Genomic DNA, 12,118 nt, shown 5'->3' with positions numbered 1-12,118 from the left:
ACGCTCCCTGGCCTCCTCGGCGCTCCGCCCCGCGCCGTGGGCGGGGCCCGGCCGTCCTAGCGCGCAGGCGTCGGCGTCATGCTGAGCGCCGTGGCCCGCGCAGTCGTCCGCTGCGCGCGTTGTTCCCGGCCGCAGGGAGCTCGCTCGCTTGCCATGGCCCGGCCTCCGCCGCCACGGTCCGCCTCGGGCGCCCTGGTCCGGCCCGCCACGGTGCTCGGCACCATGGAGATGGGGCGCCGCATGGACGCGCCCGCCAGCGCCGCGGCCGTGCGCATCTTCCTGGAGCGCGGCTACACCGAGCTGGACACGGCCTTCTTGTACAGCGACGGCCAGTCCGAGAGCATCCTGGGCGGCCTGGGGCTCGGGCTGGGCGGCGGCGACCGCAGAGGTAACTCCCCAGCCGTGCACTGGCCGCAGTCGGCCTCGACCGCTTCGTCCCCCTCCTGGAGCGCCGACCTCCTCCTGCCCATCCGCAGCTCTGTGAGCCCCACGCTTCTCAGGCACGTCTAGCCCCGTACAAACGGATGCTGCTTTCCCCTGACTCCTTTTCTCCCCCTCTCCTTCCTCTGGAAGTTGCAGCTCGGGAGTCCCCGAGTCTGCCCCGAGCCTGGTCTGGCCCTTCGCTTTCTACCTCCATTGCAGTCCCCGCTTCCAACCCTGCCAGGTGCCCATAGCTGGCCCCCATCCAGGCTCTTCTGCTCCCTACCCTCTCCTTGCCCTCACCTCCCATGCGCTCCCCGAGCACCCTCTTCATTCTGGGCTTCTTCAGTGTCTAGACTTTGCCCTATTCAGTTGGCAGTACCTCTGGCTCTCTCAGGGAGAACTGTTGCGATGCCATAGGCCGGGCTGGGGGCGGCTTGGTGGGTGGGGGTGGATGAGGAGGTGTGAAAAAGAGGGAAAAGCTTTGCTGTCTGCTCTTTGCCCGGCTTTGTCATGGGGCTATAGGAGAGAAAGTGACTCTAACCCACCCCAGGGAGCTCAGAGTGTAGTGGGGAATATTGAAGCAATGATTGCTGGGGAGTCCCAGAGAGAGCACTTTGGGGGGCTAGAGGCCAGGGAAAGGCACTAGGGAATGCTCAGAGAACACTGGAGCTGGGCCTTAAAGGGTCAATAGTAGATTACCCCAAGGAGAAGGAGAGAAAAGGGCATAGAGTCTGAGAGCATAGCTGTGCAAAGAGTTGGCTTGGAAATACAAAGTGCATGGCATGTGGCAGGATAACCAGTGGGCAGGTGTGGCTTGAGTGAAGAATGGAGGGTAACTGTCCCTTACTAGTCTGGTGTCATTGGAAGTGCTTAGGAGTGTGCCTGGCACATAGTGAGGGCTCAGCAAACATTAGCTATCACACTCTGCCTCCTCTTCGCCATCCACCTCTTCACCATCCTCCTCTTCCTTCCCATCGCCATGGATAGGTCTCTCCCTGGGTCCTCCTTACATTCATAGTTTGGATCTGGAGGAACAGAATGGGAATGTGTGTCTCGGGCCCACACTCTATAGATCACCTTGCCGCCTCTCCTTGATCACGAAGGTTTTGTTTCTGAATTTGTTTTTCTTCTCCAGCCCTTCCATGCTTCCTTTTTCGAGACCAGGAGCTTACGGAGCCAAAGTCCTTAGATCAGACCTGAGGCAAAGTTCACAGAAGAATGCCTAGGGGAATAGAGAAAATCTGGGCAGAAGCCACGGAACTTGTTCTCTCCCATATCCCAAGTCATCTGATGACACTCCTCTGACCTGCTGAGTTGACTTTGCCAAGTATAAAATCCATCCACTCATCAATCCAGACAGCTGGGCTTTTTTATAAGGGAAGAAAGAGTGCTAAATTAACTCACTTCCAAGCTGCTTGGATGGCGGAACACTATGCTGTTCTCCTGGGGATTGTGTCTTTACGGTGGATGTACATGCAGGCTTCTGTGAGTCTGGAGGGGACTGTAATGGCCTTCTGCTCAGTTTGCCTTCTAACTCTCTCTCCAGGAGGTCTCTTCCAGTGGCCCACATTTGGGCAGCTGCATCTCTTTCCCTCAGTTCTTGCACCAGCCTCTGTACTTGTCTCCCTGCTTCCAGGCCCACCCCCTCGAGTTCTTTCTCTGTGCTGCAGCCAGAGTGAACACAGCTGACTGGTTCACACCCTGACAAAACGTGTGAATGATCAAGTCCTGATGCAGTAGGATGGTATTTGAAAACCTTTGGGGACAGGTCTGTGCCCCTTCTCTTGTCTCATGTCCCACGGCTCCCTGCCCCAAAATTGGTGCTCTTACGACAACTCAGACCTGGAGGTGTGGAGCCTCACTTACTGTGTTCTTGCCTCTGTGACTTGCCTGTGTTTCCATACTCTGGAATGCACTTCCCACCCTTCCTTGTTGGTGAAGCCTCATTTTGGGGGGCTCAGCTTGGGAGTCATCTCCTAGAGAAAGCCTTCCCTGGAATTGCCAGGTTGGCCCTCTGTCTCTCTTCTGGGCTCCCTTGGCACCATGTGCACTTCTGATGGCACTTACCATATTGTAACATCACCATCTACACTGGCGACTCCTGGAGGCAGAGATCCTGGGTGCTCAATTCATCTCCGCATACACAGTCTCTAGTGCAAGGCCCGGCCCAGACAGAAGTTTGGTGACTGACAGTGACTATAACAGAAGTGACCATTGAGAATTTACATATAAGACAATGTTTATTCCTTATGTTCTCCTTATGAAGACAGTTCCATAGTTATCCCCAGTTTACAGATGAGGAAATTGACTTCAGTGAACTGAAGTAATTTAGCCATGGCTAATAAGTGGCTCTAATAAGTCTCTTAACCGTTACTTTCTTCCTCCAAGTGAAAATTGCCACGAAGGCCAACCCTTGGGATGGAAGATCACTGAAGCTTGACAGTCTCCGGACCCAGCTGGAGACATCATTGAAGAGGCTCCAGTGTCCCCAAGTAGACCTCTTCTACCTACATGCTCCTGACCACAGCACCCCAGTGGAAGAGACGCTGCACGCCTGCCACCAGCTGCACCAGGAGGTGAGGGCGGTCGCCTGAGCTCCAGGAGGTGGTCTGCTGCTCCTCTCCTTATCCTGATGCTACCCAGGAGAGTGGAGGCACCAGGGCCATCCCAGAGTGGGGCTGGGAGCAGACTCCACTCCTGGGGCCTCTACCCTGCTCTCCCCTTCCTGGTCTCCTGGGCCATGGTGGGTTGTGACCGCAGCTTCTCCCCTGCAGGGCAAGTTTGTGGAGCTTGGGCTCTCCAACTATGCTGCCTGGGAGGTGGCCGAGATCTGTGCCCTCTGCAAGAGCAATGGCTGGATTCTGCCAACTGTGTACCAGGTGAGGGCCAGGGCTCTTGCTGATCCCAGGTTCTCTGCCCCTCTGACTGCCCTCTGTACCCTCTATACAGTAACCACTCCCCTACTCAAAGCCTGTTGATGGCTCCCAGGTGCCCTCAGGGTGATGCCAAGCTCCTCAGCCTGGCTCCAGGCACCTGCTTGCTTCCTGCCTGAGTGCCCACCTTGGTACCTTCCTACCCCACACTATTCTGCACTTCATCCTGGGACCCTCCCCCCTCCTTCTCCCTGGGGTCACTCAGGTCTCACTTAAGGTGGCTGTTCCTCTGGAAGCCTTTCCCGTCATACCCAGGGGAGCCTCCATTCTCCATACCTCATCTTCGTACATTCAGCTTGTGTGTTTGAGCACCTACTGTGATCACAGAACATATGTTTATTGTAATTATGTCTTCTTTTTCCAATTTGACTATAATGTCTCTTGAAGACAAAGACCGTGCCAGACTTGCTTCTAGTTGTGTTAAAGCTTTATCTTGTGGGGAGGAGCAGGGAGGGCAGCTGGCTGGTATGGGTCTGAACCTATGACCTTGGTGTTATGAGGCTGTACTCTAACCAACTGAGCTAACAAGCCAGCCCCTCGCTCCTGGTCGTAAATTCAGTTTCCAGTCCATAGGTGGTGCTTGTATCGATTTGTGGAATGTTAAGTCCAGTCTGGTTTCTCTTCCTTGGGCCCAAACCTTCTCCCCATCCCCTACCCCCACAAGTGATTTTAGAAATAATCCCTGAAGTCCTGGGCTGGTGTAGATTAAGAGTTTTAAAGAGGAAGGCAGGGGTCTCTTCTCTTGACATGTCAGTCCTCTGCATCATCCACCTCCCTGCAGGGCATGTACAACGCCACCACTCGGCAGGTGGAGACTGAGCTGTTGCCCTGCCTCAGGCACTTTGGATTGAGGTTCTACGCCTACAACCCTTTGGCTGGTGAGGGCTGCTGTGGGGACAGGCTCTTCCTGGGGGCGGAGGGCATCCTGACCCTGTCTCTGCCTGCTTTTGACCTGGTGGATGCCCAGCCCAAGACCTGAGAAGCAGGGAGGGGTTGACAAGAGGCTAGGTTGTGTCTTCCATCCCACCTGGGTCCCTCCCCTCCCCCAGTCCATGACTGTGAGGGACACGGCAGGTTCTGGAACACTGTGCGTAGGGGGTCTGATTGCAGCCTTCCTGCAGGAGGCCTGCTGACCGGCAAGTACAAGTATGAGGACAAGGATGGGAAACAACCTATTGGCCGCTTCTTTGGGAATAGCTGGGCTGAGACCTACAGGAACCGGTGAGCTGGGAGTGTCTGTATGGGAATGCGTGGGGTGAGAGGTCTCCTTTATCTGAAATGGAGAAGTTCTAGGCTGCTTTCCTGGGGTCAGGCCTTTCCTTGCTGCCTGCACCTATGTCCCTTGATTCCTTCAGGAATTACCAAACTCTCTGGGGGTTTCTTCTTGTTTTCTTGGGACCTCATGGTCTTCTGAATTATAGCTCTCCCTAAGAAATCACCTGCTGAGAAGGAGAGAAAGACCCCTGGGCAGAGGCTGTGGTGGCCTGGGCCCAGTCCTGACCCTGTGCTCGCTCCCTTTCTTTCACCGGGTAATGCGAGGGGAGCTGTATGAGTTCTTAAGGTACTGTGGATGTGTCTGGTGAGGGAGCCAGCGTTCCAGGTGGTTCTGATGCCCAGTAACGTAGGAGATCCATGGCTAGAGAGGACACTGGCTCCCCAGGTTGCAGGGGCTAGGTGGGGGCAGCTGCTCTGACTGACCTGGAGGGACTGACCCCTGTGTCACCATCCCCACCTGCCCAGCTTCTGGAAGGAGCACCACTTCAAGGCCATTGCCCTGGTGGAGAAGGCCCTGCAGGCCACTTATGGCTCCGGCGCCCCCAGCATGACCGTGGCCGCCCTCCGGTGGATGTACCACCACTCCCAGCTGCAGGTAACCCAGCCGTCCCCGGGGCTCAGCCTCTGCCTTTCAGGGGAGCCAGAATTACCTTCGGTGATCTCCTGAGAGTTTGTTTTTATCCTTTCCTCTGAAATTTCTTTTTTCCACTTTTTATGGGCACCCTTCCTGTTGTTCTTTGTTGTTATCTGAGTGTCGGGCTTTGCAATGAGGGCTTACAAACATGGTTTCATGATGACTTAGGCCTTGTGAAGTATGGTTCTCCCAATTTCAGTTTAGTTTAGCTTTGTTTTTGGCAGCTGGCCGGTACAGGATCCGAACTCTTGACCTTGGTGGTATAATACCATGTTCTAACCAGTGACCTAACTGCCAGCCCCCAATTTTATTGATGAGGAAACTGAAGTTCACACAGCTATCAAGGGGGTAGTTACTTTAACATGGGTTTAACTGCAAAACCCATTATTCTCACTCTTCTGGGGGCCACTGGGGTCCTCCCCACATTGGTGTCCGTTCTCCTGCCTAAAACTTGTCTCCTGCTCAGCCCTAGACAGTTGCGTAGTGTCTGGCATATGCAGTAGGTGCTCAGTAAATGGGAGCTAAGTGTGTCACGTAACCACGCTGACGATGGAGAAAGAGACTGAGTCTCAAAGAGACTAAGCCAAGTTTACAGAGCCGTGGGCTGGCAGAACTGGGATCTGAACCGAGGTCTGTCTGGATGAGCAGTGTGACGGCAGGGCAACAACACAGGGTGTAGAGTCCCACAGTGACAACTGTTAGGGTCACCATAAGTTCCTTCTGGATATACAGGATGGAAATAAATGCAGATCCCCCATCGGGGCAGGGATGGGGCAGGGAGGGTTGTGACCGGGACCACTGTGCAGAAGCGGCTGAGGTCTGGCCATCTCCTCTTGCAGGCTGCCCACGGGGACGCAGTCATCCTGGGCATGTCCAGCGTGGAGCAGCTGGAGCAGAACTTGGCAGCCGCTGAAGAAGGGCCCCTGGAGCCGGCTGTCGTGGAGGCCTTTCACCAAGCCTGGCACCTGGTTGCCCACGAGTGTGCCAACTACTTCCGCTAGGTCCCACGTGGGTCAGGCTGCTGTAGGCTCTTTTGCCGCCTTGTTTATCCTCTCACCCTGGTCGTCTTGCCTAATGCTCACTTGGCACCGTCTCTCCTGATTGTCTCAATCCGTGCACTGTCTTTCTAGATTTCTGCTTCACTCCCTGTTGCCTTCATGGTGTGGAAGGGCTGGGGCTGTGTCCTACATGGGCATTTCCTGTCTGAATAAAGCAGGCGCTGGCCTGGCTGAAGCCCAGGCTGGAGTGAACCCCACAGACTCGTCTCCTTTGCTTTTGCGTCTTCCTTCTCATCCTGCCTGGAGACTTATGACAAAGGGGCAGAGCCCTGAGCTGGGGTCTTCGACGGGCAAGGGTGGTGGGAGGGTCTCAGGAGCACACCACCCTGGCAAGGGGTCCTCAGTCCCTCGTCCTGAATCCTAGCCTGACCTGTCCACAGTGGGGCTGGAGGTGGTTCTCACCCTTCCACACGTGGTAGAAACAAAGAGTATCTTACCCCCTGATGTAGACTTTTCTCTCATTCAGAATTCCCTCACTGTCTATGTAGAAATGGAAGAATTTGGGCCAAAACCTACCATTAGAGTCACCACCAAGAAGAAGCATGAAACCTCCCGGGATGGTGGAGCATTTTTAACACTCTCTCCCTGTCAGGAGTGGTGTTACTCTTGTCTTAGCTGAAGCCTCCTGTCTGGTCATCATATGATTCTTGGCCTTGGCGCTGGGCCTTCTGTTGGTGGGGATGCAGGCAGTCAGGGTCCCCATTACCCTCAGCAAATCCCTACTCTACACAGGAGGCCCCCAGGCTGGAGAGAAAAACTCCAGGTCTGGAGAGAAAAACCCCAGGTCTGGTGAAATACCATTCCCTGGGAAGCAAAATCTTTGTAGCCCTGCGTGGGGTGGGGGTGAAGGGGGGTTGTGGGGGGAGGGGGCCCTCAGCTACCAGCACTTGGAGCATCTCTGAAGTGGTGGAAGGGCTCAGCTAGGAAATCCAGACAGAGCCACTGGTCCAGCAGACTGTTCTAAGACAAGTCTTGGTGTCTGGAGGGAGATGCCCTGCGGACAAACTTTTACTCTTCATAGAAAGCAACCACCCTCCTTTGTCTTTGTCGATAACAAAATGAACACTCCCCCAAGTGGGGTGGTGTGTTAGTTATTGTACAACAAACCACTCCAAAGTTGAGTTGCTTAAAATGACAAAATCACCCAAATTGATCTAAAGATTCACTGCAATCCCTATCAAAATCCCTGCTGGCTTTTTCTTATTTACAGAAATTGACAAACTGATCCTAAAATTCACGTGGAAATTGAAGGGACCCAGAATAGCCAAAACAATCTTGTAAAAGAACAGCAGTGGAGAACTCACACTTCCTGATTTCAAAACTTACTACAAAGCTACATCAATAAAGACAGTGTAATACTGGCATAAGGAAGGACAAATGGATCAAAGGAGTAGAATTGAGAGTCCAGAAATAAGTCCTTACATGTACTGTCAGTTGATTTTAGAGATAAGTGCCCAAACAATTCAGTATGGAACAGAACAGTCTTCAACCAGTGGTGCTAGGACAACTGGATGTCCTCATGCAAAAGAATGAAGGTGGACCTCTTCCTCACATCATGCACAAAAAACTAACTCAAAATGGATCATAGGCCTAAATGTAATAGCTGAAACTATAAAACTCTTAGAAGCTAAGATAATAGGAGTAAATCATGACCTTGGATTAGGCAATGGTTTGTTAGATATGACACCAAAAGCACAAGCAACAGCAAAAAAGTACATAAATTAGACATCAAAATCAAAAACTGTACACCATCAAGAAAGTGAAAAGGCAACCCACAGAATGGGAAAAAAAGTTTGCAAATCACTTATGTGTTAAGGAACTTTTATCTAGAATAAAGGATTCTTACAACTCAATAGCAAAAGATAGGAAACCCAATGAAACGATGGGCAAAGGATTTGAATAGACCCTCCAAAGAAGATATAGAAATGGCCAATAAGCACATGAAAAGCTGCTCAACTTCATTAGTCATCAAGGAAAAGCAAATTAAAACCACCATGAGATACCACTTCACAACTGCTAGAGGGCCGAGCCCATGGCGCACTCGGGAGAGTGCGGCGCTGGGAGCGCGGCGACGCTCCCGCCGCCGCCGCGGGTTCAGATCCTATGTAGGAATGGCCGGTGCACTCACTGGCTGAGTGCCGGTCACGAAAAAGACAAAAAACAAAAAAAAACAACAACTGCTAGATGGCTGTAGTGATAATGAGCAGACATTAACAAGAGTTGGGGACTTGGAGAAACTGGAACCTTTATACAGGGAATAAAGGGAATGTGGGAATGTGAGATGGTGGGAATGTGAAATGACGTAGTCCCTTTGGAAAACAGTCTGGTAGTTTCTCAAAAGATTAAACATAGACCTACCATATGACCCAGTGATTCTGTTCCTTGGGTACACCCAATAGAAATGAAAACGTATGTCCACACAAAATCTTTTACACGGATGTTCACAGCAGTATTATTCATACTGGCTGAAAAATGGGAGCAGCCCACATGTCAATCAACTGATGAACAGATAAACAAAATGTGGTACATACATACAATGGATAGGATCCATCAATAAAAAAGAGTAAAGTACTGAAACATCTTCAGTGTGGATGAACCTTGAAAACGTTATGCTAAGTGAAAGGAGCCAGTCACAAAAGGCCTCATGCTGTATGGTTCCATTTATGTGAAAAGTCTGGGATAGGCAAATCTGTTAGAGACAGAAAGTAGATTAGTGGTCGTCTAGGGCTGGAAGGGGTTTGGGAGGAAATGAAGATTGACTGCTAATGGGTACAGGGTTTCTTTTTAGAGTGATGAAAATGGTCTAAAATTGTGGTTGTAAAATTCTGAATACACTAAAAACCATCAAATTATACATTTTAAGTGGGTTGATTGTACAGTGTGTGAATTATGTCTCAATAAAACTTTAAAAAGTCATTTAGCTCACAAATCTGTTTGAGCAGGGCTCTGTGGGCAAGACTCATCTGCTCCCCAGTGTCTCAGAGGTGGCCTTAAAGCTGGAGGCTAGGGCTGGCCCGTGGCTCACTCTGGAGAGTGCGATGCTGATAACACTAAGGCCACGGGTTCGGATCCCATATGGGGATGGCTGGTTAGTTCACTGGCTGAGCGTGGTGCTGACAACACCAAGTCAAGGAAGGGTTAAGATCCCCTTACCGGTCATCTTTTAGGGGAAAAAAAAAAAAAAGCTGGAGGCTAGAATCACCTGAAGACTTGTTCAGTCATCACCTTGGCAGTTGATGCTGACGATCTGCTGGGATATTAGTTGTTGTAGTCACCTGGAACACGTGTGGCCTCTCCATGTGGCCTGGGCTACATCACAGTGTGGCAGCTGGCTGCCTAGGGAAACCAGGCAGAAGCAGCATTGCCTTGTTTTCGATGTAAGTTTTTGTAGGGGTATTGCCTTTTATGTACCAGCTGCGCAAATGCAGCATCGCTCTTGTGTCATGGGAGGAATGTCAAATTAGTTGTCAAGAGGATGTGAGAGAACAGGGTGGTCATCTTTGGAAAATAAACCGGTACAAGTCTGGAGTGGACAAGTTGAGAGGATGATTCCCAAAACCTTCCAGGAGACCCTCTGTCCTGAGTATTCCCATCAGGGACGCATTCTCTGCTATTTCATGCCCCACGTGTTAGAACTTTCTAGATAGTGCATCACACATATTTGATGGTCACTTGAATCCAGCCATTTCATACATACAGTGTTTCTTCAAAAGGCAAATGAACAGAGTTGGATCTGGAAAACCTCAAACATATTTAATCAGCCTCAAGCTAAGGACACTGGTTTGTAGTGTATAAAAGACTTGACAATGAGTTGGTATATCTTTTGTATGTGGAAATTAATGAGAAAGGAAACTACTGAAGCTAAAAGCTGGAGGGAGGGCCTCTGGGCTGACCTACTCTCTTTCGATTCTGGCCTGCTTGGTGCTAGTGATTGTGATGTTAACATCGCCAGTGTCTCAAATTTGCATTTTGAATACATTTCAGAAGCAACTGGAAGGTATGAGTGTCAGGCTCCATAATTGCTTTGAGCAAGTACATTTCTGCTTCATAGATTTTTGGTGTAATTAGACAACTTTTACCCGACACTGTGCCCCACATAATTTGTAAGTGTAATGTCCACTGCAAAAGCAAATTTCTGTCTTCAATGCTGAACTTTATACCTGAATTCAAAATAGCATTCATGGTGTCATGATGCTTCCCCTTTGACAAAATGAGCTTCCAAAAACTTTACTTCACTTTCATGAATTGGTTGGAAGAAAAGCATAACTTTTATTGGAATTAGCTGATCTATTTGAAATATCTGACAGACATCATTTTCTGTTTATTAAATATTTCTATTTATATGTACACATCAACTGCTGCTTTACTCTTTTGATATGCATAAGAAAACTTGTAATGAAAAATGAGCAAATTTCATTCAGAAGAACAGTCATTTAATCTAGATCAAAAGTTTGTGCCATGGTGATATGAAAATGGATCTTCTGTATTGTACAAATTAAATCGTAATCTTTGGATACAGTCTTCTACTTCAAAAATAAGCAATTATTTCAAGATGCTTATGCCAATTCAGGTTTGAGTTTTCTGCTTTTCATGTGGCTAGTATATCATTACATTCCCCATGATATATGGTAAATATTGACAAACATTGTGAATAAGTCATACATTTATTATTAACTTTCTTGAGAAATGGAAGTTCAGTACTTAATATTTGATTAACCGGACATCTGGTTCTTCCAAATTGGCAATTACTTTGATTCTTTGACTGGCTAACCCTGATGGAATAATAGTTCTTCTGCTCTGAAATATACCCTGCCTTAAAAGAAGAAACACAGACAAAGAGCCTGAGAAAGTAACTTGCATTTATGACAAGATTGCGGGGGGAATGGATTCTTCCCAGAGGTTCCCCTCATGTAAAGTTATGTTACTATGAATGTGGATAAATGAATTGGTACCTATAGCCTGAGACTGAAATTTATATGTGAGCTTTTGAGTATTTTGTCTGGAGTGCAATGGCCATTCCCTTATTGCACTCCATAATTGATATGTACATTTAGAGTTATTTGATCAAGCCTCCCACCAACCGGAAAACTCTGAGGACCCAAGTAGTTGCTGCGCTTGGTGGCTCCTGCATTCTGAAGGCATTGGGTGCCTCTGGGTTTTCAACCCACGGCGGGAGTTTCTCACCAGCCCTGCAGAGAGACTTCTTGACCACCACAACCGTGGAAGGATATGATAGGAGGCCAGTGGCCATAACTCCTTTAGAACAAAGGAAATTAACTTTTGATACCTGTATTAGGGTTCTCCAGAGAGAATCAATAGGGTTATGTTACGATTATATGAGAGGGATTTATTAGGGAAAATAACTCACGTGACTATGAAGAAAAGTCCCAGGATAGGCCGTCTGCAAACTGGATGCCAGTAGCGTGGCTCAGTCCAAGTTCAAAGGCCTCAAAACCAGGGAAGCTGATGGTGTCCTTGGTGTAAGTCCTGGAACCCAAAAACTGAAGAGCCTCGAGCTCTGATGTCCACCAACAGGAAAGAAAAGAGTGTATCCCAGCTCCAGTGAATTAAGAGCTTCACCTCTTCTATCTTTTATTCTCTCCAGACCCCCAGTGGATTGGATGGTTCCCACCCACATTGAGGGTAGGTCTTTCCCACCCAGTCCACTCAAATTCTCATACTAATTTCTGCTGGAAACACCCTCACAGACACACCTAAAAAGATAGCTTTACCAGGTTTCTCAGCATTCCTTCATCTAACCAAGTTGACACCTAAAATTAACCTTCACAATACCC

At 49.5% G+C, this 12,118-nt stretch overlaps 1 protein-coding gene across 1 annotated transcript; it reads left to right on the top strand.

Moving 5' to 3' along the window:
* Positions 1–74: 74 nt before the first annotated feature.
* On the top strand, positions 75–6,522 carry LOC134383613 (aflatoxin B1 aldehyde reductase member 2). Its single transcript, XM_063104845.1, has 7 exons — positions 75–388; positions 2,812–2,999; positions 3,198–3,302; positions 4,138–4,234; positions 4,478–4,577; positions 5,097–5,226; positions 6,105–6,522. The coding sequence occupies exons 1-7, from the start codon at positions 79–81 to the stop codon at positions 6,264–6,266; spliced, it is 1,092 nt and encodes a 363-aa protein (XP_062960915.1). The 5' UTR covers positions 75–78; the 3' UTR covers positions 6,267–6,522.
* The last annotated feature ends 5,596 nt before the right edge of the window (positions 6,523–12,118 follow it).

The sequence above is a fragment of the Cynocephalus volans genome, chromosome 8 (assembly GCF_027409185.1).
Source record: "Cynocephalus volans isolate mCynVol1 chromosome 8, mCynVol1.pri, whole genome shotgun sequence".
Taxonomy (NCBI): domain Eukaryota; kingdom Metazoa; phylum Chordata; class Mammalia; order Dermoptera; family Cynocephalidae; genus Cynocephalus; species Cynocephalus volans.
This window is presented reverse-complemented; position numbering and strand designations above follow the sequence as displayed.